General features: G+C 41.8%; 2 protein-coding genes across 3 annotated transcripts in view; both read left to right on the top strand.

The window, feature by feature from the left end:
• The first annotated feature begins 646 nt into the window (after positions 1-646).
• On the top strand, positions 647-16,812 carry NPM1 (nucleophosmin 1). Of its 2 annotated transcripts, XM_082726130.1 has the most exons (11): positions 647-1,031; positions 3,013-3,092; positions 3,651-3,770; positions 4,108-4,201; positions 4,514-4,620; positions 4,733-4,800; positions 9,530-9,587; positions 9,946-10,029; positions 10,751-10,852; positions 13,364-13,438; positions 16,456-16,812. In XM_082726130.1, the coding sequence occupies exons 1-11, from the start codon at positions 974-976 to the stop codon at positions 16,492-16,494; spliced, it is 885 nt and encodes a 294-aa protein (XP_082582256.1). In that variant the 5' UTR covers positions 647-973; the 3' UTR covers positions 16,495-16,812. The 2 variants fall into 2 exon arrangements, with proteins under 2 accessions (XP_082582256.1, XP_082582257.1); XM_082726131.1 differs by lacking the exons at positions 13,364-13,438; positions 16,456-16,812 and adding an exon at positions 11,972-12,305.
• Positions 16,813-24,358: 7,546 nt separating this feature from the next.
• The window catches only part of FGF18 (fibroblast growth factor 18), a 33,101-nt gene continuing 30,944 nt past the window's right edge, over positions 24,359-26,515 (top strand). Inside the window, exons 1-2 of the mRNA XM_082726129.1 lie at positions 24,359-25,397; positions 25,570-25,606. Coding sequence (XP_082582255.1) covers positions 25,366-25,397; positions 25,570-25,606 — 69 coding nt within the window. The 5' untranslated portion in view covers positions 24,359-25,365. The remainder of the gene's footprint in view (positions 25,398-25,569; positions 25,607-26,515) is intronic.

Below are 26,515 nucleotides of genomic sequence, written 5' to 3'. Positions count from 1 at the left end.
CATCCATTTGGGCACTTGTTGTCTCCAGAGTGGGAATAGTCATATGTGCCTCACAGATCTTACATGGGGACATATTGTGGGTATGTAGTCCTTTTAAATAAATCTTGTGTCTGGCAAAATCAACCAGGGTTAGCCCCTGCCCTGTTCGTATGGAAGAGGCTCACTCAGCCCTTTTGGGCCCCCAAATGATATCAAGATGAGAGGTTTCAACTTCAGAGATGTCTCCTCAGAAAGGAAAGAGCTATAAAAGCAGTTGAGTAAGTCCGAACAGCAGCTACATCTTTTCTCCCCAAGAAATAATCAGTAATCCACTGTTTCTGGCAACTGAAGCTTTAACTTTGGGGAAACAATGAACTCTTGAGCCCAAACCTTCAGGTAAGTCAAAATCCCGAGGTGGTTATGCTTGTCTGGAGACTTGAGAGGCACGAAGTGATGGAGAAAGGTGAACCGAGCCGCTCTCTGGCTCATTTACAACCGGCTCGCCCTCCCTCCCTAACACAGCTAAAGGTTGCCGTCGCCATTTTGCAGGGTGGGCTGCGCAGAATACTGGCGCTAGGCGGGCCCGCCAGAGCCGGAGAGGACGTGGACGGGTTGGAACCGGGCAGCGCGCGCTACCGGGGGAAAGCACGCGTGCGCACAGGCGGCAGCGGCGGAGGGGTGGGGCCGGGGTAGGAGTGCGCGTGCTCGGTGGGAGCCCGCGAAGTACCTGGAGGAGGTGGGGGGCGAGGTGGAAAGGAGTGGGGTTGAAGAGCGCTTGCGCGAGAGACGGACCGTCCGGGGGAGGGGGGCTCCCGAGCACGCGCGCGGAGACGGGACTTCGGAAGCTCTCGCGAGATCTTCACGATGCTATATATGTGCGCAGGGAGCCCGCGTCCTTTCCCTGGTGTGATTCCGTCCTGCGCGGCTGTTCTGTGAACAGTAGTCGTTTATTTCCGTCCGCCTTCTCTCCCACCCAAGTGCGAGCCACCACCCCATGGAAGATTCGATGGATATGGACATGAGCCCCCTGAGGCCCCAGAACTATCTTTTCGGTAAGTGCTGGGAGGTTGGGGCGAGGCCGTCCAGGGCCTGGTGGCTTTGAGGTGGGGGGGCGGGGATCTTCCTGAGGCCTGGGCTGGTAGAGAAAGCTAGGCACGCTGGAAGGCCTGAGGGAGGAAAGCGAGGTGCCGGGGCCCTGCAGCCTAAGAAATGGGAGGTCCGAAAAGGAGAGCTGGAGCTCGAAGCGGTGGAAGGAGGGGCTGCCTATAGCCTGGAGCAGGAGCGATCCGAGGCCCGGGGCCTGAGGTAACGTAGAACCAACAGGCTGAGGATTCGGCTTTATTTGGGGGCACGCGGTAGAGCCACCGGCATGATTTTCTCTTGGGCTGTGTGATTTCGTAGGCTTGTGATTCTTGGCTGGTGTCTTTCATGCTGGGCCCAGCCTTGGTGCTGGAGGTTGTGGGAATCCGTGGTGGGGCATGGTCCTGTTTTCTGGGGGGCAAGGGTATTTAGAGCCTGGCGTTGTCCTCAGGCCTCAGGAGTGCGGAGCTCTAGGGCCGATATTTAGCCCCGGTGCCTCGGCCGGTTGCGGGGGGAGGGGAGGCGCGGCCCGGCGTGGGGAGGCCGCAACCGCTGGGAGCACGTGGTTGCCACGTGGTTGGGGGAAGGAGGGGGTGTGGGCACTACATCCGGGTCTACCTGGTGTCTTGTCACCCCGGAGCCCGGCATCCTGGGGCTTAATTGAAGCTCTTGGGCGGGAAATGTTGGGTAGAGTGGCTGGTGGAGCCAAGATTGTGGGAGTCTTTGTTCAGTGCTTAAAGTCTGTGATGGCAGTCCTCATTTATAGAGCGCTTTTTTTTTGTTCTCACGTTGGTAGATTGAGTTAGCCCACTTTGCAGATGACGGTGCTGATGCTCAGAACTGAAGTGACTTAACGAAGGTTGTGCTTGCAGATTTAAACCAAGACCCTTGCCTCTAGAGCTGGTGCTTTATTTCATTTATTTTTGGAGGGAGGCTGGTGGAAACTGCCCTCTGTAACGCGTTGAGCAAACCGCTCTTTTGAAAAGATGGGATACGTGTGTAGGGTCAATAAGGGCTAGTACTGTTTAGGAATCTTTCCCTCCCCTCTCCAGAACGCAGTACCATAGTAGAAAGAGCCCAGCTTTGGTTTTCAGTCCTCATGAAATTGTCGAAGCTCTATTTTTTGTCAGGCTTTGAAGTAAGTGCAAATCCTGCCCCACGTTTGTTCTTTATATATCATGCTGAGATTTGTTAATTGAGATAACATTGAGGCGTCTGTATACCAGTAACTGTTAGATGGCAGTTAGATGGAATCATTTAGTTAAAATGTTATCTGATGGCCTGTTGATGGAATGGGAGTAGATAGCTCGCACTGTACATTAAGGTTTTTATATCTAGCCCTTTTGAATAGCCAGGATTTTTGATCAGTTTATGCCATATTTTTGTGTTAATCTTTTCTACTGAACTATCCCTGGTATATGTCTATTCTTAAATATAATTTCTGAGCATAATTTAATGTATATCATTTCTGTTAACTTCAGATAGGGATATTGATCCCTGTAGTAAGTTTCGGTTCTTTTTACATTTGTAGTTTTTCTCATAAGTATAAGCTGTTCATGTAGGTGTTCGTGTAACCATTCTCATTTTTCAGTTTACCACTTGGGTGCTTAGGTAGATAATTCATCTTTTTTAAATAGTAGGATTTTATCAATATTGTATATTAGACTTAGTTTCAGATACAGGTTTCAGTTCCAGATTTACTCGGTCTTCAGGCCTGTTTCTACCAAAAGTGGTAATAGTAGTGTAGTAAAAAATGAGATAGTATAGTGGGAAAGTGGAATTTATAAAGCCATGTGTGGATGTTATTTGATGTTTACAGACAATTGTTCAAGAAATCCAGGAAGAGCTACTTCTGCCCTGCCTTTTGGTAGCTAGAACAGTAGAAAACTTGTTCAGTCATCTTCCCTTAAAGTTTTCAGTAATATTCTTTGTTGTTTTTTGTTTTATTTACAGGTTGTGAACTAAAGGCTGACAAGGATTATCACTTTAAAGTGGATAATGATGAAAATGAGCACCAGTTATCTTTAAGAACGGTATTTACATTTTCCAAAATAAACTTTTTCTTGTTAACAGCCTATTTCTTTTTGTGACTTAACACTTTGATAATATTTTTTTTATAACTGAGTAGTATATATACGTGATAGTGCACTTGGCATCTATACCTCTCAGTTGGTCATCATGTGAAGTTCAGTCACACCAATGTTCAACTTTCCATATTTATGTACTTTGTTTCTTTGGCTGCATTATAAAACCCTTTAGGACAGTGATGAATCTTTCTTGTACTCTACAGTAAGGCCTATAGCCTTACTGCCTAATTTGTGATAGGCGGCCAGTAAATGTTAGGTGATCCATACTGTGGGTAACTGATACCTACCACCACTATGCCATCAAATACATTTCTATGCATTTATTCAAATGTATCAGATATTAGAAATTGATTGGTAAGGCGACATAAAACTTGAATGTTGTGCACAATAAAGTTTTTTTATCAGTGGTAATAATAGTTTTATAATTGCCTTTTTTTCTTAGAAGACAAATTTTGGAGGATTGTAAAATGCAAACTTAAGCTGAAGTACTCTTTTTGTTCACAGGTCAGTTTAGGAGCTGGTGCAAAGGATGAATTGCACATTGTTGAAGCAGAGGCAATGAATTATGAAGGCAGTCCAATTAAAGTCACATTGGCAACTTTGAAAATGTCTGTACAGCCAACGGTAAGGGCACTTAAACTTGGGAATTTATGTCAAGGTCCGATTCTGTTGTATTAAAATAGATGTCATTTAACTTAGACCAGGGACTTAGAAAGGAGGAATTTCCTTTGGTTCTTACTAGTAGCAGTAGCTGTGTCTTCTTTCACTGTGGGGTTGAATGTTCAATGCTTGAACATAGTGGTTTGCTACTTGTTTGTCAGAAGTGGAAAAACGGGTTCACTGGTTTGTTCATTTGGCTTGCGTTTGCCTGTAATGCCTATTAATGCAAACATTTTTCCAAGTTTGTCGTGAACAGGTTTTTATACTGAACATTTAACCTTAAAAATTTTCTCCTTTTTAGGTTTCCCTTGGGGGCTTTGAAATAACACCACCTGTGGTCTTACGGTTGAAATGTGGTTCAGGGCCTGTGCATATTAGTGGACAGCACTTAGTAGGTATGTTATTATGTATTAGGCTATTCATTCTCAAATGCAGTTGCTTTGTTCCCTGTTTGAACTTTGTTCAGTAGTTCTAATACTCTTGTCTTCATAATCATTCACATGGAAATAACTGGAAAAGCGCCCCCCCATTAAAACCTAGGAGAGTATTAGCCTTGGAAAGTCCTTTTTAAAAAAAATTTCTGTGCCGTTTGCTGTTTTTCTAGTAGATTTTTGTTTTTAAATGCTCACTACTGTATGTTACGCCTTTTTTTCCTGAGTTCTTCCTTGTCACTTGAGTTTTAATAGTGGATAATAAATTTATTTTAGCTGTGGAGGAAGATGCAGAGTCAGAAGATGAAGAGGAAGAGGACGTGAAACTCCTTAGTATATCTGGAAAGCGTTCTGCCCCTGGAAGTGGTAGCAAGGTTCCTCAGGTAGGTGAAATATGGCGGATATCTTACTCTGGCCTTTAGTTTGTGATAAAGGCTAGTACTTGTTCATGAGTATAAGGGTGTATATATTTATATATATTTTTTTTCCTTTAAGAAAAAAGTAAAACTTGCTGCTGATGAAGATGATGATGAAGATGATGATGATGACGATGATGATGAAGAGTAAGTATAAGTATGCTCTTAGAAGCTTGACAGGTGTCCGGGGGTTAGTTTATGGAAATTATTTACTAGAGTCGTCCTGTGAAATTCATATAATTAAAGGGTAAATGGCCAGTGGTTGTTCTTTTGGGTTAAAATAGCTGAATTAAAGAATGTTACGGGATTAAGAGCCTTTACAATGCTGCAGTGTATTGCAGATTTTAAAAGAATATGCAGTATTTCCCAAATGTATTTGACTAGCTTTTTTTTTTTTTTTAAGATTTTATTTATTCATTTGACTGACAGAACACAAGTAGGCAGAGAGGCAGGCAGAGAGAGAGAGGAGGAAGCAGGCTCCCTGCTGAGCAGAGATCCTGACGTGGGGCTCAATCCCAGGACCCTGGGATCCTAACCTGAGCTGAAGGCAGAGGCTTTAACCCACTGAGCCACCCAGGCGCCCTGACTAGTGTTTTTCTGAGGAAGAGTTAGTGAACCTGTGATAACAGGTCTGCTGGTATGTTTTTTATTGAATGCTATATGATAAATGGTTTGGGTAGAAAGAATCTGAATAATTCCAGCTACATTCATTTGTAAGTTGTTACTTCATGATTTTTTTCCCCTCACAAAGGATTTTGGCTTAGGATTCTTTGGTCCTTAGTGGTAAAATAAGATTCTTCTAAAAGAGATTAAGAATGGGTGTTTGGAGGGTGCCTGGGTGGCTCGGTGGGTTAAGCTTCTCCCTTTGGCTTGGGGCTTGGTCTCAGCGTCCTGGGATCCAGCTGCATGTTGGGCTCTCTGCTCAGCAGGGAGCCTGCTTCTCCCTCTCTGCCTGCCTCTGCTTACTTGTGATCTCTCTCTGTCAAATAAATGAAAAAAAAAAAAGAAGAAGAAGAATGGGTGCTTGGGTGGCTCAGTCAGCTGGGTGTCTGTCTTTGACTCAGGTCATGATTCCAGGGTCTTGGGATCAGGCTCCTCAGCAGGGAATCTGCTTCTGCACCTTCCCCTGCTCGTGGGTGCTCATGTGTGTGTGCTTACTGGCACCCTGTCTCTCTTTGTCACATTCTCTTTTGAGCTCTTTCCTGTAAATACAGTATTTAAAAAGAATAAGGATGTTCTTGGAGGATTTAAAATTGGGGTGGAAACAATTTAATGATAGGTCTATTAAACATGATCAGGCTGAGGTAGAGTTATATGCACCTAAAAAATAAAATGTTGTTTGTAATTGGTCTTTCCTATGTGCAGTAATATCAGTAACTTTTGATAAGTTGAACTTTTAATTATCTGTCAGCTTTTTTCCTGAGTTCCCAGGTTGGTCCATATATATACATATATATATATGTATATATATATAAACATAATTCAAGAAGAATTTAAGGTCAAACACATACTAGGTAATGATCAAATAGGAGAGTTAGGTTTTCAGTAACCTCAACTAGCCAAGCTGGTAGTTATTAAAGAAGCCATTTAAGCATGGCAGTGAAGGCTGTAAAGTAGGAAAAGACAAAAGAGTTGAATGCTTAAAAAAATGCAGGATTACCTGCATATCAGACTTAGAAACAATATAGTTGTTGTTTCACTGTTAACTACTTTAGGGAATAGTTTTTATTAGTCAGAATTAAAATGATACACCCCAGGAGAAGAATGGGAAATGGACTTAAAATAGAAATGAGAAACCCGAATGGTATATGTGCTTTGACTTTTACTTAGTCCTTGACCTCACATTGCCTTTGTGTAGGTTTACTGTTTATGTCCAATAACCTATTCAGTGAGGAAACAATCCCTTCTAGGAAGGCTTTGGAGTGGGACCTCGTTGTTGTCTTTATTCTGCTTGGGTTTCGAAAGATTTCCTGTCTTTAAAATGGGTGTTTCTTTTTTTTTCCCAAAGATTTTATTTATTTATTTGACAGACAGAGATCACAAATAGGCAGAGAGGCAGGCAGAGAGAGAGGAAAGGAAGCAGGCTCCCTGCTGAGCAGAGAGCCTGATGCCAGGCTTGATCCCAGGACCCTGGGATCATGACCTGAGCGGAAGGCAGAGGCTTAACCCACTGAGCCACCCAGCCACCCCAAAATGGGTTTCTTGATACAGCCACAGTGTAGAAGAGTTTGTGTTCTTCCATGTTTCCTCTAAGTTGTGTCTTTAAGTTGGGTAGTGAGGGAGGAGTGAAATAAATATATACAGATGTTAATCAAGGCTCAGATTACTAAGTTTTCATATAAGGGAAGAAAGGGTGGGTGGTCAGATAAATGTATAAGTAGGGATACTTAAATAAAACTGCTTGTGATAATTGGTTTTATAGAAATTCTTGTCATCTTGTTTCTAGTGTGGGGAAGAACATAACAGGGATTGGGTTCTAAAGCCAAAATTGACAGAATCACTAAGGACAGTGTATATATAGCTTTGCCTGTACTACATGATATTTGGCAGTCCTTAATTTACATCTACTTGCACCAAGAAAACACCCATCTTTCCAGAACTGGGGTAAATCCAGTTCTGGAAAGATGGGTGTTTTCTTGGTGCAAGTAGATGAAATTGCTTAATTCAGAAACTAGTGTGGAAAAGAAAAAAAATTTTGGTTAGTATAAAAGTTAGTTTTTGAGGTAATTAAAATATAAATTAGATTTGCTATTAGCTAATACTTACATGAACTTTTCAAATTTTTCCCTAAAATTCACCAGTTTAGAATTAGAATGCACAATTCAGTGGTTCTTACATTGCATAGTTGTGCAGTCATCACCACAATTTTAGACCATTTCATTCCTTCAGAAAACCATATAACTTACCTTTATATTCTCCAGCTCTACTCAACCAGTAATGTACTTTGTCTTTTATGGATTTGCCTATTTTGGATATTTCTTGTAAATGGAATTTTACATATAGTATGTGATTGATGTCTTGAGTCTTAAAAGAATCATGCATGTTGTAGTATTACTAGTACTTGTCTTGGTATTATTTGAGTTGTAAGAGGTTATTTTTTGTTTTGGGACAAGCACCTTATCAGATACAAATATTTTCTTCCATTCTGTTGGTTGTCTTCTACTCTTGAGTGGTATCCTTTGCACAAAAGTTTTTAGTATCCTCATTGACTTCTTTGTAATTGAAGCATGGTTGACCATACAGTGTCACATAAGCTTAAGTTTTTTGTTTTTAATGACTTGTGAAGTCCATTTTATTTATTTTGCTGCTTGTGCATTTGGTATTAACATAAGAAGCAATTGCCAACTCTAGTGAAATCTTTACTATGTTTTATATTTAGATCTTTGATAGATTTCTGAGTCCGTTTTTGTGTATGGTGTGAAGTTAGGGGGACCAACTTAAGATTCTGCATGTGGATTTCCAGTTGTCCCAGCACCATTTGTTAGGCTTCTTTGCCATTGAATTAACAGTGTGATCACTGTTGAAAATACAATTACTATAAATACGTGGGTTTATTTCTGGGCTCTCCAGTTTTATTAATGTGTGTGTATTATTAAGTGCTGGTAAAACACAATTTGATTTCTGTTGCTTCATAGTTTTTGTGGGTTTCTTTGAAAACACTAGGTGAATCCTCCAACTTTGTTCTTTTTCAAGATTGTTTTGGCTGCTTCAGGTTCTTCAATTTTGATACAAATTTTTAGGATCATTTTCTACAGAGAAGTCAGTTGGGACTTTATGGACTGTGATGAATCTATAGATTATTTTGGAATTGCCACTTGAGAATATTTCTACTGATGTGTGAATACAAGATATGTTTCTATTTAATTTAATTATTTAAACTATGACTCCAATTTTTTAACTCATTTATTTGTAAAAGAACAGTGTTTATCATCTTAACCATCTTTTAAGTGTGTAGTTCAGGAGTGCTAACCATATTTATACTGTTGTGTAATAAATCTTAAACTCTTACCTATTTAATATTGAAAATTATACTTACTGAGTGAAAACTCCTTTCTACCATTCTCCACCTGTCTGGAGCCACCTGGCAACCACCGATCCACTTTTGGATTCTTAGGAGTATAAAGATTACTTTTGATGCCTCATTAAGTGGGATCATGTAGTATGTCTTTTTGTGACTGTTCTTTTTAAGGTTCGTCTTTGTTTAGCATGTAACAGATTTCCTTTAAAAGTGAATATTCCAGGGGTGCCTGGGTGGCTCAGTGGGATAAAGCGTCTGCCTTTGGCTCAGGTTAAGATCCCAGGGTCCTGGGATCGAGCCCCACATCGGGCTCTCTGCTTAGCAGGGAGCCTGCTTCCTCCTCTCTGTCTGCTTGCCTCTCTGCCTACTTGTGATATCTGTCAAATAAAGTCTTTATTTAAAAAAAAAAAAGTGAATATTCCAGGGGCGCCTGGGTGGCTCAGTTGTTTAAGTGTCTGACTCTTGATTTCAGGTCAGTCATGATCCTCAGGGTCCTGAGATTTAGAGGGTTCCACTCCATGCTTGCTCTGTCTCCCTCAAATCTTACCCAAAAATCTGAATATTGTAGTAATAACTATGAATATTCCATTAATTTGTGTATATCACATTTTCTTATGTATTTGACTGTTAATGGATATTTGGGTTGCTTCACCTCTTGGAAATTGTGAATAATGCTGTAATGAAGATGAACGTGCAGAAAGCTCTTAAGATCCTGCTTCTGATTCTTTTTGTCATTCCCCAAAAGTCTGAAAGTTATTGTCTTGATAGACAAAACTTGTAGGTTCATCCAATTTCTACATAGTTTTTTGGCTTATGTGAGTGCATTGAGTCAGTATTAATAACTCTCTTCATTTGTAGTGATGATGATGATGATTTTGATGATGAGGAAGCTGAAGAAAAGGCTCCAGTAAAGAAAGTAAGTAGGATACAATGGTATGAGGTTCGAAACAGCTAATAACAGAAATGTAGGAAATTTTTTAGTGCTTTTCACTTTTGTAGTTAATGAAAGCTGCCTTGGGAGGAGTTGATGATCTCATACTTACTTTAGTCCTGAGTAGGGTTGTCATCCTAAAAACTTTCCTAGTAGTGAAGAATGATCTATTTTCTTTATCCATGGGGCCTCCTCCCACTTTACTAGTTCTTTACACCTTTTGTCAGAATAACTGCTTTAGTCTTAGCTTAACTGCCACATATATAGTTTTAAGGAAGTTTTATTTGCACTCCTATCTGTTGTTTCGGAGAGGGCAGTGATTAAGATTAATTTCTAATTGCAGTCTGTACGAGATACTCCAGCCAAAAATGCACAGAAATCAAACCAGAATGGAAAAGACTCAAAACCATCAACACCAAGAACAAAAGTAAGTGACACCATACACATAAATGCAGCTTCCGTTGTAGTAGTTAAAAAAACTACAAAGTTCTCCTGTGGAAGAAGCTAGTCTGAAATTTGACATTGTTTGGAGAACCCTTGTAATTGGTGTCTTAAAGAGCCAAAGTATGCTTATTAGTAATTACTGTCCTATGTATGACTGTTGGCATTTTAGTGGAGGAGGATGCTAACAGAAAGATTTTTATTGCATTACAAACAGTTGTGTCCTGTAAGGAGTTTGTTGAAAGTATTTTATGGCATGGTACAGTTTTTCACCCTAGCTGTGTTGACAGCTTAAAAGAACCACAGTACCTGGGCTTGGAGATTATTAGAAGCTGCAGGATGGGCCTTCAGCATATCAAGCTGCATTTACTTGCTTCATTCTTGGGGCCTTTGGGTTTTAATTTTGAAACCTTTAAGTGGTTTCCTCTCAGTTTACCTAAGTGTACAACAGATCTGGTGTTGAATTTACAAAAGCAAGCTCAAAAGTACTCCTTTCTTAAGGGATGATACTAAGGATAAAAAACAGTTGTTCAGATGTTAATTTGAAATAACAGTGCAACTCTGTACATTTTATAAAGAAGGATGGTAAATAAGAGGGATTTTTCTTGAGAAAAACCAAGTAGATAGGGGATGGGTCTTAAGAGCTATACTCTTAAGGACCTTTTGAAGTTCATCTTTTTTCTCCCCCCCCTCCCCACCCCGCCCAGGGTCAAGAATCTTTCAAAAAACAGGAAAAGACTCCCAAGACACCGAAAGGACCTAGTTCTGTAGAAGACATTAAAGCAAAAATGCAAGCAAGTATAGAAAAAGTGAGTAAAAGGATCTTTCTTTAAGAACTAGATAGGTTTATTCTTCCCTATGTTAAGGTAATACTGTTGTGAAGGCTTGGAACTAGATTGCTCCTTTTTTTTTTTTCTTTTCTTGCTACACCTACCCCTTTTGTGTTTTTCTGATGTTTTGTTTTCAGAAATGGATTACTTGTTTTTTCACATTTGTTTCTAATTTCATGATTTTTTTTTGGTATGTACTTGAATTTACTTTTATTTTATAAAAGAAATACAACTAAATTTGTTTTAAGGTTCATTCTGATTTTAAATGTGTGCTGTGGTGAGTGCTGTGAATTGTGTAAGACTGATGATTCACAGACCTGTACCCCTGAAATAAATAATACATTATATATTAATTTTAAAAGTTCACTAGATTCCTTTGCTTGTTTTTTTGGTTGTAAGATGCTACAGAACCAGCAGAGGGCGTTTGGGTTTTATAAAATTGTAAGCCACTGGAAAAGTGGAGACAGTGTTGTTGCTTGGTGGTGTAGCTAAAAAAAATACTGGAGTCATGACTGACTCCAGCAAATTAGAAAATGTCTTTTTCTGTTTGCTTTTTATACTGAGATATTACTGGTCAATATATGTGAAAATATCTTGAATCTTTAATAACGCTTAAATTTAAAAGCCTTTTGTCTTAGTGGAAATGTGAGAAGTTAGCTCACATCGTGTTGCTTGATTGGTGAGCTCAACTAAACCCTAGTGAACTTGGACTTGTAGAATATGGAATAAATAGTTTCAAATGTTTTGAAACATTTGAGAAATTCTATAATTCTGTGAATTGCGATGTAAGACCCCAGTTAGTGAGAGTAAAGACGGGATGGTGATGAAAAGTTGATGACTCTCCTTTCCCCGTGTTTTTTCTGTGCTTTCTAAGTTTTGCCTGGCTTTGCTAGATGTCCTTCTGCAGTGAAGAGTCAGTTGGAAAAATAATGTTTAGAACCAGGATGTGTTCATTTATGCTTTGTTTCTATGGTATACCTTTCTAGGTTCTGGTAACACAGCTTTATTTTTATCCCTTGGATACAATGCTAAAATGACATCTTTTAGATTCCCCCCCCCCCATTTTAATATGGTCCTATCTCCTTGATTTAATTACAGGCGAATTGAACAGTCCTGGGCACTACTGGTAAATTAAGCCCAAAGCTGGGGAGAGAGGAAAAGGAGAGACAAATATAGTCCATACTGACTGTCATCAACAATCCAGACTGAAGTTTCAAATTCCCTTTCCTGATTTGCCACCCACCCACACCCCCTTCCAGGCTGGAAGCAATCTCATTCTTGATCTCCTAAAGCACATTTCTTTTGACTGTTGTGATTTCAGTGACCCCTTACACTTGGCTTTCTATTATGTGTGCAATTGCCTCACTCTTGACGATGTTTCAATCACTTCTGTATCTCCCTAGCTGCTCAATAAATATTTTAATGAATCAAATAAGAATGTATGTGACAATAATTTAAAAATTGGAAAATACAGTAAGATTTATTTTCTAGGTTATAGAGGTAGTTTAACTATTTTACACCGTATGTCTGATCCCTAAACTGTTCGTGCCATGATTCCTTTGGCATTTTGAGACCTTGATCTTTTAAAATGTGTAGAAAATTGAGGTTAAATGAAAATTAAAATTTAGTTATAAAAAGAGGAAACAAAAGGGATATACTTAGTGTAAAAAAGATAATTAAGAAATAGTGTTGAATATGAACATCTAAGGGTATTTTGCGGTAATTGCTATGTTTAGAAATACTTGGTGATGAAATATTTTGAAAATAATTTGGTGCTAGTAGTATTAATGATTTCTTCCCCATATCCATAATTGATGAAGGAGGTTCCAAGTTACAATTAGTGAAATGTGGGGCTAATTTTCCCTTCCATTCGACTTCATAAACGTCCTGAACTGACTCCCAGGCTAGCATTGTGCTGAACCTAGGTTTTTAGTAAGTATTAAAACAATTTCGATTTCTTTGTATGTGGTACTCAAAAAAGGATATACATTTGTTTTGTATTTGGTTCTGGGTGGTATATATAATATAGTAGTCAGGCAGTTGACATTTGAGGGTCTGAAGAATCTCAAGTGTAGCTTATATTTTGTATTTTTAGACAAAACATATCGTCTAAAATTGGAGAGAATTAGAGACTGATAAACATAGTAGTATGGGACTACTATGAAAGACCTAAGGTTTTTTCCCCCCTTTTAACTTTAAATTCAATTGATTAACACAGTGTGTTAGTTTCAGAGGTAGAGTTCAGTGATTCATCAGTCTTACACCCAATGTACATTACATCATGAACTCTCCTTAATGGAAGACCTAGCTCTTACATCTCGTTGCCCAGTAGGTGTTTCTGGCCTAAAAATAGTATTAAAATGAAAGAGTTGAATTGATAAGAAATGAACTAGTGATGTTTGTAAATAGCATGAAAATCTGTGAGGAATTTCATAATATCTCAAAAACAGTGTTTTTGTACTTAACCTTAATAATGCTTTTGTCTCCTAGGGTGGTTCTCTTCCCAAAGTGGAAGCCAAGTTCATCAATTATGTGAAGAATTGCTTCCGGATGACTGACCAAGAGGTAACTGAATTTTCAGGACATAAGACCAAATATTTTACTGTGACTTACTTATTCTTTTAATTTAAGTATTGGCTTCTTTTAAAAGGTTCCTAACCACAGACAATACTTAAGATTAAATACATGGAAACTTTTAAGGATTTAGTTGGTAGAGATTGAGAAGATAACTCTTCAGTTCTTTTTTTCTCAGCTTTTGATAATAGTGGGTAAATTATCTTTTTGGTTCCTGAACTCACTTTTAATTTTGGTGCTTTGTTGGTTAAGGAAGTAGTATTCTGTGGTTTCCTTGCTGCTCCATTTGAGTACTAGAGGTAGTCTGGACTTCGGCTTTCTTGTGAGTTGGCAGAAAAGACCATTTTCTGCATAGGTCTTAGGGGAAGCACATTTTGCTGAAATCAACCTAAAGTGTAAAATCTGGAAGCAAGAAGCCAAATTGTAGTTGATATTTGATATCTTAGTTTGAGTCATCTGTTAAGTTTTGTATTATGTGTTATTTTGTCAATAGAAAAAAATGCATTTATTTTTATTGTCTTATTTATGGTTGCTGACTCAGATTATAAAGGAAAACATAAAAACAGGTAAGGTTCCTAGGCGTCTTCTATATACAGAACACTCTGTTAAACGGCTTTTGTCAAGAATCCCCAAGCCTCAACTTTTCTCAGTAAACGAGGAAATTTTGTCAGTTTGAGTTTATTTTCTGCCAGTTATGACTTAAATGGCAGTACTGTTTATGTCCAGTTTGAAACCCATTCAGTATTTCAACACTACTATTTATGAGGTCAGCCATAATTGACATGGCTGTGAAATGATGAAATTCAGTTTTGTACTCTTGGTTGCTGTTCTGTTTGTGTATATTTGAACCCCAAAGTACAAGTGTGAATTTTCTGAATAGTGGACATCTGTTACACAAAAATCTTGTGAAACTGCAGTATGCAGCTATTAGTTCAATATCGTGTAGTGGAAAGTAAGATGTAAACCAGCATTTACTAACAGGGAAGCACAAAACAAAAGATTTCTTCCACTAGTACCAAAGGAAGTGGTGAAATAAACCTGGAATTAAGAACAGTTCAGGGGAAGAAAAAATAACCGAAGATGTAAAGGACTTCCACCCAGTATATCAGTCTTGGCAGCTGAAATGACTGAATTCCTGCTTTCAGAAGTATTTTCTGAGTCTAAGACTGAAAGCCTATTCTTAAGTGCAAGAATGAAATTTCTGCAATATTCAAAAGTAGTTCTCACTATTACATAGATTTATCAAAACTATTAATATGCCTCATGTTTTTACAGCATACTTACAGATACAGGTCACAATGTATAAACAATTTTTTCCATTGCTTGTGCAGTTTTTCTAGTGAAAAAGAGTTGCTTCTGAGGATTTGGCTAATAAAATCCCTTCCAGATGGGATTTGAGAAATACTAGCAAATCTTTGCAAACGCTCTTGAATTAAGAGTTAATGAAAACAATTGTACTGCCTTTTGTGGAGAAACAACAGATGAAATTTTGGTGAATGTTTTTGTAAAGATAAAATGTTTACTCAAAGCAGTGATGATACTACAAAAGGTGTTTTGCTGTCCTTATATTCTGCATAGCACTGCCCCGGTGGCATCCTATGTTTCTTTTGACTTGAGTGTCATGAGATTGTTCTTCAGCATTTATATTGAACTGAGGGAGGATTTTTGTGAGACTTACTCATGTTTGATACTCCGTTCCTTTGTGTTTGAAACCCTGTGGCTGTTGAGTAATGGTATTTTTCAAGACTCCTATTTGAAGCCCTGGAAATCATCATACTTCTGAAGAAAAGATTCTAAATGTTCTTAGTGATCTTTTTTTTAAAAAGATTTTATTTATTTATTTGACAGAGATCACAAGTAGAGAGGCAGGCAGAGAGAGAGAGTGGGAGGCAGGCTCCCTGCTGAGCAGAGAAACCTGATGTGGGGCTCGAACCCAGGACCCTGAGACCATGACCTGAGCCGAAGGCAGAGGCTTTAACCCACTGAGCCACCCAGGCGCCCCCTTAGTGACATTTTTAAACGGTTAATTGAATAAAGCCTACGTTTAGCAGTAGGATTATGTAAATGCAGAGAAGTTCAAAAAACTTACTCTAAGGTACTCCTGTTGTCTTAAAAGGAACTTGTTAAAGGCTGTAGAGTTGACAAACATTAAGGCTATTATTTTTATTCATAGTTTTAAAGGTTTTTTTTCTTAAGTACCTCCCATCCATTGCAGGGTTTGTACCACAACCCCAAGATCAAGAGTAACACGCTCCACCAACTGAGCAGCTGGGCATCTCAAGATGCCTTTAAAAAAGAAGGTTATCTATGAATAGGAAAAGAAATGCCAACTTGAAGTGGATAATTAATAACTATACTTAGCCAAGACTCATTTGAATAATGATTCTTTTACATGGATGTTAATACTAGCATGAGAATAAGTAAGAATTTCATCATGTGTTAGAGGAGGACAGAGAAATGGACAAAGATGCTCTTTTGTCAGTAGACAACATCAAATCATTAGATTTTAAGAATGGAAAACAGATTATGTCTTGGAAGACTGGTATTCAGTGATTTAACAAACCAGATAAGAGCAAGTGTGAGTAGTTAATCTGGTGTGTTTCAAGTAAATATAATTTTTTTTAGTATGTGTCCCATAGGCTTAGAAATAAATGTGTTTAACTGTGTGTTCTGTATTTCTCCATGTTAAATCTGGCAGCCCTAAAGCAGATTACATTGGCCTATCTGGCTTACCTACTCTTGCATTTCATTTATCTAAGCTCTTAGGTACATACTAGTACCATTGACTCTAATTACAAAGATTCACATGATTTTAGTCTGATTTGAAGTATTTGAAATAAATTACGTCTGAGTATATATTTGGTTGAAATTAGTTTTTAATTATGTAGTGAACCTTTTTGGTGGTAAGATGAGAAATAGATATGTTGAACTGTACAAAGAGACATGGTTTAATTTATTGGTGTCTATGAAGTGTTGTGGTTCTTTAACCGCATTTCTTTTTTTTCCAGGCTATTCAAGATCTCTGGCAGTGGAGGAAGTCTCTTTAAGAAAATAGTTTAAACAGTTTGTTAAAATTTTCCGTCTTATTTCATTTCTGTAACAGTTGATATCTGGCTGTCCTTTTTATAATGCAGAGTGAGAACTTTCCCTACCGTGTCTGATAAATGTTGTCCAGGTTCCATTGCCAAGAATGTGTTGTCCAAAATGCCTGTTTAGTTTTTAAAGATGGAACTCCACCCTTTGCTTGGTTTTAAGTATGTATGGAATGTTATGATAGGACATAGTAGTAGTGGTGGTCAGACAAATGGAAATGGTGGGGAGACAAAAATATACATGTGAAATAAACTCAGTATTTTAATAAAGTAGCACTGTTTCTCTTTCTGTTATTTACCCTTCTTATACTTTGTCAAAGAAATAAGTGTATATAGTTAAAAAAAAGTGTCAAATACTATCCTAAAATCCCTTCCCTACCTCTCCAAATAGATCTGCTTCTTGGAGTTAACCCATCTATTTTTCATTTTGAGCATTACATGTTTAAAACTTCCCGCTTCTTAATAACAGATGATAATTATGACCATGTAGGCGTGTTTCCAAGTGTTTAGACCAGCTATCCACTTTAGCCCAGTTTTTACTGGTAAAATCTGGCATGTTGAACATGTTGCAGCAGCTTTTCTCAACGTGGGTTCTTCATCTAAAGGGGAACGAATTCTGTTGACTTTTTTCAATTTCTAAAGGACGAATTCTGTTGACTTTTTTTAGTTTGCCCAAAAATGTGCATAATTCACACATTTTTAAATCTGTAGGAGAAAGATTAATTTATTGCATGTGGTGGTTACAGGAGGACATTTAAGGGCTAATTCTTGGCATCTTTTATCTGTTTTACCCTGTGCCAATTGTATGATTGTTCTGTTAGATTACTCTTCTTCCTCTTGTTTTGCTGTGGTGTCTCCCAGTAGTTGGCTAATACCCGGAGGAAGTATTTTCTGACTACTTTTAAGTCCATTTTTTTAATAAAGATTTTATTTATTTATTTGAGAGAATGAATGAGAGCACGTGAGAGAGGAGACGGGCAGAGGGAGAAGCAGACTCCCCAAGGAGCTGGGAGCCCAACGTGGGACTCGATCCTGGAAGTCTGGGATTATGACCTGAGCTGAAGGCAGCCGTTCAACCCACTGAGCCACCCAGGCGCCCTGAAAAGTCCATTTTTGACACAATTCACTGCTGCTAAATCTTCTCAGAATTTTAATTGTGCCCTTTCTGGCTTACTCTGTTTACATTTTCATGTGTTTGTCTAGGACCAATTTTCCTGAGAACTGATTAAGAGTGCCCTATTGCTGGTTTCCTGAAATTTTATAATTTGTCTTGTTCTGGGCCCTGGGTAGACTGGGTCTGTTCTCTAGGGAGTCTCTAGTATGGGGCAATGTTCTTGGGGGAGATTTTGCTCTCCTGTTCAAAGTCTGTCTGTTCTTGGGCCTTTGGTTTGACGCTCTTGGAAGTTTTCCATCATTGCTTTTTGTTTTCACTTTAGGAGAAAGGACTATTTTATGTCTTCAAATTTGTGTTTTATTAACTTCCAAATGCTCTTTGGTGTTTGGGGGACATACTATTTGAAGTTTGAAGAAACCCCTTTCACCCATGCATTGTTTACTAAAGTTGTTTTTTTTTTTACCCTCTCTTATATTGATTAGGAGAATTACTGTCTTTGATGAGGCTGTAGTTCCAAATACTTTGATGGGAATGAGCGGGTATCAGCCTTTTAATCTTTGTAATGGTTTTGGTAGAGCATCCTTATTTTTTCATTTTACTTTTTAAAGTAGGCTCTATGTCCACCATGGGGCTTGAACTCATGGCCCTTGGATCAAGAGTTCTAGATGCCCTATGGGCTGAGCCAGCCAGCAGGCGCTCTGAGTAACTACTATGGAGGGTGGAAAGGGTTGGTGCAGTAGTCTTTCTAATCCCACTTTCCAGGCTTCAGGTGTCTCTTCTAGTTATTTACTTTAGATTTTGGTTTTCTTCATTGATTATTTAATTTCCTTTTCAAGGTGTCCTTGTAGTTTCTCTTTTTATATCTTTTTTTAATGGAGATTCAGTTGGAAATGGCAAAAGTTCATCGTTCTTAATTTGACTTAAAATTTAAAGGATGCTTTATGCTTAACTTTTAAAAGATCATATACTTTAAATTGATAGACTTCCAAAACGCTTAGCTTGCACGTGAATTTGAAAGTTACTGGTCTTAAAGAGTGCCACAGAGTGCTACCAAGAACTAAATACATTAAAGTTGAGTCATTCCTTCCCCAGATAGTGTTTCGCATGACAGTATGTGATGATGTAGGACTATATTATGTAATTAGTTACTTAAAATGTTCAGAAGTAGATGTATACTTGGAATATAATGTCTTAACCAAAATGTAGGTCTGAACTGTTTGGAGTTGCTTTGTGTAGGAGTTAACCCTTGGGTTTAGCTGATGGGTACCTAATGTATCAGGAAGACCAAAAGGACTTCTCCCCAAAAAGCTGTTGGCCTTTACTGGTGGTCGTTTTTTGCACATTAAATAAAGCCGATCAGATCCATCTTTGTAAACGATTCTAGGTAGGGCAGGTTTTCCTGTGCCTCCGAAGTCACTTAATAGTGCTTGGTACTGGACTTCAGCCAACAAAATATGTTAATCTGAAAATTGAACTCTTAGGCTTGTGACTGAAAATTCTTCCTTTAAAAAACACTTGTGCAATACATACTGTTAAGTGAGATTGGCCATATTTAGATCAATATTGGTTTAATTACTAAAAAACAAATACAATTAAGGTACTTAGGGAAAGCTAAAGATTTTTAAAGCATTTTTAGTTTTCTAAGACTAATTAGGAAAAACAATTCTTTCCCTTTGTCCCTAGTGCTTTTTTTTTTTTTTTTTTTTTTAATTTATGGGACACCTGGGTGGCTTAGTTGGTTAAGTGTTGGCCATTGGCTCAGGGTCATGGTCCCAAGGTCCTGGGATCAAGTCCTACATAGGCTCTGTCTCTCCCTAACAAGTAAAACTTAAATTTCTTTTCTTTTCGTTAGAGTGAGTGTACAAGAAGGGGACACTGCAGGCAGAGGAAGAACTAGGCTCCCAGCTGAACAAGGAGCCCAATGTGGGACTTGATCTCATGACGCAAGCCAGTGGCAGACACTTAACTGACCAAGCTACCCTGGTGTGCTCCTAGTACTAATTTTCTTTTTAAAGATTTATTTTAGAAGGGGGGAGAGGGTGATGGGAAGGGGCAGAGGGAAAGAATCTAGAATCCCCACTGAGCAGAGTTTGAAAAAAGGGGCTTGGTCCTAAGATCTTCAGATGACATGACCTGAACTGAAATCAAGAAGCAGCCACTCAGGCACCCCAAATCTTGATTTAAAGTAGTAGAGGGACCTGTAAGAGAAACCTGGTTTATTTTCCTTAATTTGGGGAATTTATAGTAGGTAAACCTGGTTGTTTTTAACTTTTTAAACATATATTATTTGCTTCAGGAGTACAGGTCTGTTGAATCATCAGTTTTACACAATTCACAGCATTTCTTGATGGAATAACTATTATTTCCCTTTCTTAAGCCAGTTTCCAAGATACAAATATTTAATGGCTTAGTTCTTTAGCCATACTGTTCACAATTTGCAGGCATTTTCTTGAAAAATCCCCACTTGTATTGCCTCTGTACCTGACTTTTAAAAACAAGTATTTGGATGTTCTTTACTAATTTTCAGAATGATGGATTGATGTTCTTTCATCAAAGCAACCTCTGAAAGTAGTTTTAGTTAAGTATCCTGGATTCAGATTTTTTTTATATATTGGTATTTTGCTCTTAGATCATTTTTGGCTGTTGGGAGTTCCATTTGAGCTTGTTCCTACCATCACAGACTCTCAGTAGTCAGATAGTGTCTTGCTTTCTAGTGAGAACATTTTCCAAGTTCATCTTCATTTTCTTTCTCGGACCTGGAATGATCCATTTCTTGTAAAGAATGGCAGGGGTGCCTGTGTGGCTCAGTTGGTTGTGTCTGACTTTCAGCTTGGGTCATTGCTTCAGGGTTCTGGGATGGAGACTTGCATGGGGCTCCCCACTCAGCGGGGAGTCTCCTCCCTTTCCTGCCCCTCCTCCTGCTCCTGCTTGCTTGCTCTCAAAATCTTGTAAAATAAAGAATGACAGTTACGAACAGCCTGGGTGGGTGGTGATCATTAGCTTCACTTTATGGATGATCAGATCAGACCCTTTGTAAAAGTAATGGAGTTGTCAGAGCATTTAGAGGGCAGTGACGTAACTTGGGTAACTGAAGGAGGCTTCTCTTCACTTGATACCTTGGTCATGTAAGGTTGTGTTGCCTTCAGTTTCAACCACAGAACAAAATAATGCCATTTGGGGAGAACAGATCAGACTGTCTAAATAGGCTTATACAAGTAATAATAGTATGAGGTTTATAGTGTCACAAAGCTGTAGAAGCTTCTAGGTGGTCTTGACAACCAGTAGCATAAATGAGGGAGATAAATAGTCTAGGGTGTGGGGCTTTTATTGGAAATGCTCCAAGAAAAGTTGAGGGTCACCACACATGGAGCTGCTGAATAAAAGGTAGTAGTCTGGGCTCTGGAAATAAAAGGTTACAGTTTGTTTTTGTTTTAATTTTTTAAAATTCCAGTATAGTTAACAATAAAGGGTTAATGTTATTTCAGAAAGTCTAAGGCTATCTTCCAGCCAGTTCTTGCCAGAGCCAGTTGCTCCCTGACTCATGCATTTGGCAGTAGAGGTCCTGTTTAATGCTGTGAAAGTTCTAAGAGCTGGTTCTGAGAAAATTTTTAGAGCCTCGTGTGTGCTAAGGGTCTACTATTGAAGGCTTGAGGCTGTTCTATGTTCTTAGGCTGGAGGTTCTATTTTTCTGTATCCAAAATACTTGTATTCTACAAACTCCCTGAATTTTGTGAGTCTAAGTTGGAGAAAAGTGGAAAATAAATAATCAGGTTGCTGTGGTGTATATTACTTTCACACTTCAAAAGGATAGGAGAAATCTAAAACATTTAACTACATACTCTGTCCCAAAGTTCTAGGTGTTCAGTCAGAAAGCAAAAATAGTTAACTGCCCTGTGGAGTATACATCCCCTTGCACTAGCAGTCAATATACATTTTCAACTCTCTTTAAGATTTTCAGTTCCGCATAAGAAAAGGGGGTTAACAGATGAGAATCTACTCAGAAAATTGTAAGTTACTAGCTGACAACTGGGAATTGGATGTAGCACACAGTCATCCATCCCAAGCTACACTTGCCTAGAGTGGTGGTCATAGCCTTGGCCTCCCAACTGCCACAGTTGGACCCTTCCAATTCATTCCTTACTTTAGCATCTGTGATATGCTTTTGAAAAGCAAATTCATTTTGACCATGAGTTTCAAAGCCTTTGACACTGATTGCCAAACAAATTAGTATATCCATGCTGTTGAGTACTACTTGGTAATAAACTGATAAAAGCAACAGTGAGGGTGACTCTCAAAAAACATAGTGAACAGAAGAAGCTGGCCACAAAGCACATAATACAGGGTTCAGTTTATGTTGTAGTAGCATCTAATGCCAACAGATGTTAATTTGGGACCAGCAGTGGGTATGGGGAGGATGCCTTGGGTGTTCATACATAGATCTGTGTTAAACTCTGAGCACACTTGAAACAGATGGACTTAAAAATTGTACATAAAATAGTGCCTTTAAAAAGATACTGGCTGGGGCGCCTGGGTGGCTCAGTGGGTTAAGCCGCTGCCTTTGGCTCAGGTCATGATCTCAGGGTCCTGGGATCGAGTCCCGCATCGGGCTCTCTGCTCAGCAGGGAGCCTGCTTCCTTCTCTCTCTCTGCCTGCCTCTTAGTGTACTTGTAATTTCTCTCTGTCAAATAAATAAATAAAATCTTAAATAAAAAAAGTAAAGACCTGGGAAATATATGGAGATAAAATCCCTAGAAAAACAGCAATAATAACTGGCTGCTATTTATTAAAAAAAAAAAAAAAAAAAAAAAGATACTGGCTACCTGTTGGCCTCTGAGAACCTATGAGGTAGGATCAAGCATTTGCTTATTTTTACACTGAACTGCCATTCACCCCTGGCTAATCATGCCTATTACATAGCTTTTTTCTTGTAGGCACTTGATGTCTTGCTTGGAATATTCCTTTGCATGGCTCCTCACCCCTGGAGCTTAGCCTAAGTATTACTAAGAGGATTTCTCTGTCCCATTGGTTTTCTTCAAAGCACGGATAAGCTAGAATTTCTCTTGACTTCCATTACTCCTCATTTTCCGTAAAAGTGAAGTGGCTTTTTTAGAAGAGGAAGTTGTCTGTCTTCACCCATGGCCTGACAGTAGAGTCAATAAATAGTGATTGGATGAATTGATGAGAAGTGACTACCAAATTAGTGCTACATATTAAGTTAATATGAATGTAAGAACTTCATATGAAAATCATGTATATAGTAAGTAGATATGTGAAAACTAGATTAGAGATGTAAGTGGTAAAAAATGTGGTTAAATGACGAGCGGGAGTCAAAAGACATCCTGGTTGGATGCCTCTTCAACTGTAAGTTGAGAATGATACTGCCTCCCTACTTCATGAAGTCATAAAGAAAGTGAAAATCTGAGAAACCTAATTATAATTATTAATAATGGCTAAAGCCTTTGGAGCATTTCTTATGTGCCAGACTCTGAATGACCTCATTCAGTAACTGGAAACAACTCTTGAGTTGTTACTGTTCTTAGCCATGGTTTGTAGATGAGGAAGCAGTCTCAGACTGTTACTTGTTGGAATTTATAAGTAAATGTTGGAGGCGATATGCAAATCAAGGATTTCTGACTCTTGAGTTCATGCTCTTACTCAGAACTATTCTCTTGACTGGACTTTTTTGGTCCGTCTTTATTTGGGTGATAGAAGAGTAATAGAAAGTAATAATGGTATGATAAGCAAGACCAATCCTGGCAATGAGAATGTCTGTTCAGCTCAGCCCTCCACAGGAGGCTTCCCTGTCACCCAGCACTTAGTTTTCAAAAGGTTTTCTGCTCTTGTGTCTAAAGCTGAAACAGAGACAACCTGTTTCAGAGCCTCAAGGGAATGGGAACTTAAGAGCTTGCACAGAGGGCTGGTACACGGAAGAGTCCTTTCCTGTTTGACAGCAGCTACCCCAGTTTATGCTCTAGTACAGTGGGGTTATCAACCACTGCCAGCGACACCAGGTTTTTAGCCGAATAGTATGGATTCCTGAATTTTGCTTTTTGAGTTTGTTTCCCACTATGACCTCTCCCTTAGCATCAGGGCCAAAGGACAGCCTGACTGTCCGCAGTTCTAGAGAGGAAGCAGTTGCATGTGACAACACCTACATTTTGAAGTTGGGAGTGTTGCCTCTGAAGTGGGGAGAGGCGGGGAGAAGAGCTATCCTTATTGGAGTCGTGGTTAAAGGAACTAAATGCAAACGGAAACAAGTCTCAGCCAGGTGGCCCGAGGACGACCTGGAGTGGTCGCTGACCAGAGTCCTGCTGGTAGCTCCCCGTTAGCCCTCCCGGGCAGGGGTTGCAGCGACGCCTCGGGGCCGCAAGGTGGCAGCCGCGCGTTTCCAAAGCTGGCTCGCCTACCAGAGCCCAGCTGGGATCCCTGAGAACAGACCCGAGAGCTCCGGAGGGGGGTGAGGGGGAGAGAAGTCCTGGAGACCCCCTCCCCCGCAGCGGCAAGGACGGAGAGATCAGACGGGGTCTCAGAGTGCTAGCCGTCCGAGAGGGCATCTGGGACACGCCACGGTCCTGCGCGGACTCACCCAGAGGACGAAAGCGAACCCCCTTAAACGGAGCCGCCCCGGGGGCTGGGCCTGACCCGCCCCCTCCCGGCTCCCCACTCAAGCGCTAGTGGGTGTGAGTGAGTGCTAGTAGCGAATGTGGGTGAGTGAGGACGCTCCTCACCTAACTGCCTTCTTGGGGACTGCCGCCTTCCCAATACGGGCAGTATTTGCGCCGCCGCGGCGCGGGTCATTGCGCCTGGGCGCAGAGCTCCGACGGCTTCCAGCGCTCACCAGCTCCAGCCTCGCGGGCTCTGCCCTTTCGGAGCTGCCGGTCCCGTCTCCGAGAGTGAGAGCACCTCCCTCCAACCCGGAGCCGCCAGGAGGAGGAGGAGGAGGCGGTGGAGAGGCCGCGACAGGCAGGCAAGCAGGCTGGGCCGCCTTTGATGTGGGCGAGGCGCACCCAGCCGAGCTGAGCGCCCGTCCGGCCGCGCCCCGAGGGGGGAGCCCCCGGGCCCCGCATCCTCATTGTGCCGACTCGGGCCCGGGCCCGCCCCCGGCCCCCCGCCCCCTCGCCGCCCGCGCGTAGAAAACGCCCCGGCCGCCGCCAGTGGTGGGAGGCGGCGATGCGCACGGCCGGAGAGACGCGGAGGAGGAGACATGAGCCGGCGGGCGCCCAGACGGTGCGGCCGTGACGCGTTCCTGCTGCAGCCGCGCGCCCCGGCCCTGGAGCGCTGACCTCTGGCCCCGCACAGCCCCGCGCCCCGGCCGGAGATCGCGTCCCAGCTTCCAGCCCCGCCGCGCATGCTGCCCCCGGAGTGAACCGAGCAGCCAGCCTCCCGTGGATGCCCGGACGGACGGCCGGCCAGCAGTGAGCAAGCTTCCCCGCACCAGTCGGGCGCCTCCTGCACAGCGGCGGCCACCCCGTAGCCCCCGCGCCAGCCCGGAGGGCGCAGCGCTCGGGAGGAGCCGCGCGGGGCGCTGATGCCGCAGGGCGCGCCGCGGAGCGCCCCGGAGCAGCAGAGTCTGCAGCAGCAGCAGCCGGCGAGGAGAGAGCAGCAGCAGCGGCGGCGGCGGCGGCGGCGGCGGCGGAGGCGCCTGGTCCCGGCCGCGCGAAGCGGACATGTGCAGGCTGGGCTAGGAGCCGCCGCCTCCCCCCCGCCCAGCGATGTATTCAGCGCCCTCCGCCTGCACTTGCCTGTAAGCGCCCGCGCGCGGGGCTGCCTACCCTGCCTGGCCGTCTGTCCGTGTGCCTGTGACTCTGTCGCCCGCCCAGCCGTTCGTCTGACTTTCCGACTGCGTATCCGTCTGTCTGTCCGCGCGCCCCCCTCCCTCAAGTCCCACTGACCACCTCTCCATCTCTCTCCCGCAGGTGTTTACACTTCCTACTGCTGTGCTTCCAGGTACAGGTACGTAGGATCCTGACTCTGACCTCCCCCTGCCCCTACCTCGCAGTACAGGCCGAACCCCCTCCCCTGGGCCGCGCCCCCTCCTTGTGCCCCACCCCTACTGGGCGCCGAGCCCAGTGCACCTGTTCCCAGGGCGCCAAAGGGCGGCTCCGCGCGCGCCCAGTGCCGGCGGGGGACCAGCCAAGGGCAAGGGGCTCTGCTGCAGGGCTCAGACTGGCGCGGCCCCAGTTAGCCTCGGCTGGGAGGACATCCCCGGAGCCAGCGGACTCAGCCGCTGCAGTGTGCCCCGCTCCAAGCCCCCTGCCCACAACCGGGGAGGAGTTGGGACCTGGGGATTTTTTCTGCCAACCGTCCCTTAATATCTCCGCTCGCTCTTCCAAACAAAAAGGCTCCTTTGAGCCGAATGGATTTTGAGTCCAGGGAGAAAGCTTCAGTTGTAAATTACTCTGTGGTTTCAAAGGCGTTTGCAGGGAGGAGAGAGAGAGAGAGGGAGGGAGGGAGACAGACAGGTCTAGGAGAGACTCGGTGAAAGGTAGCAGAGACGGGCGCTCAGGCTGCGAGGCCATTGCCCTTGAAGCCGCTCCGGAATGGGCCACGCTCCGCACACCCTCGCCCAAGGTGGTGCAGCCCTGGGCTGGTTCCTCGCTTTGCTCCCCGCTCGCTCGCTCTCTGTGAATCAGAAGAGGGCTTGGCGCTCAGCCTGGAAAGCACTTGCTAAAATCTGATCTGTTACTTCAGCAGCTTTCAGACTCGGGAAGGTCTTGGCACGCAGACAGTTGGAACGCTCGGGCTTCCAAAGCCGTGGAAATGAAGGAAAGGGGGGGGGGCAGAGAAAGAGAAGAGGGAAAGAGGGAGCGACTTCAGCCCCGATTAGAACCAGACCAGGGCTGCCTCAGTATGGTTGGGGGG

Source organism: Mustela nivalis (genome assembly GCF_964662115.1).
Source record: "Mustela nivalis genome assembly, chromosome: 3".
In the NCBI taxonomy this organism is placed as follows: Eukaryota; Metazoa; Chordata; class Mammalia; order Carnivora; family Mustelidae; genus Mustela; species Mustela nivalis.
The sequence above is the reverse complement of the archived record's forward strand: the minus strand, read 5'-3'. Positions and strand labels throughout refer to the sequence as shown.

Bases quoted from the DNA above. Each gene is read 5' to 3' on its own strand.
- NPM1 (XM_082726130.1), top strand. From the start codon at position 974: ATGGAAGATTCGATGGATATGGACATGAGCCCCCTGAGGCCCCAGAAC. The intron at 9,588-9,945 runs GTAAGTAGGATA...TTCTAATTGCAG, and splicing joins AAAAGGCTCCAGTAAAGAAA to TCTGTACGAGATACTCCAGC. The intron at 13,439-16,455 runs GTAACTGAATTT...TTTTTTTTCCAG, and splicing joins TCCGGATGACTGACCAAGAG to GCTATTCAAGATCTCTGGCA.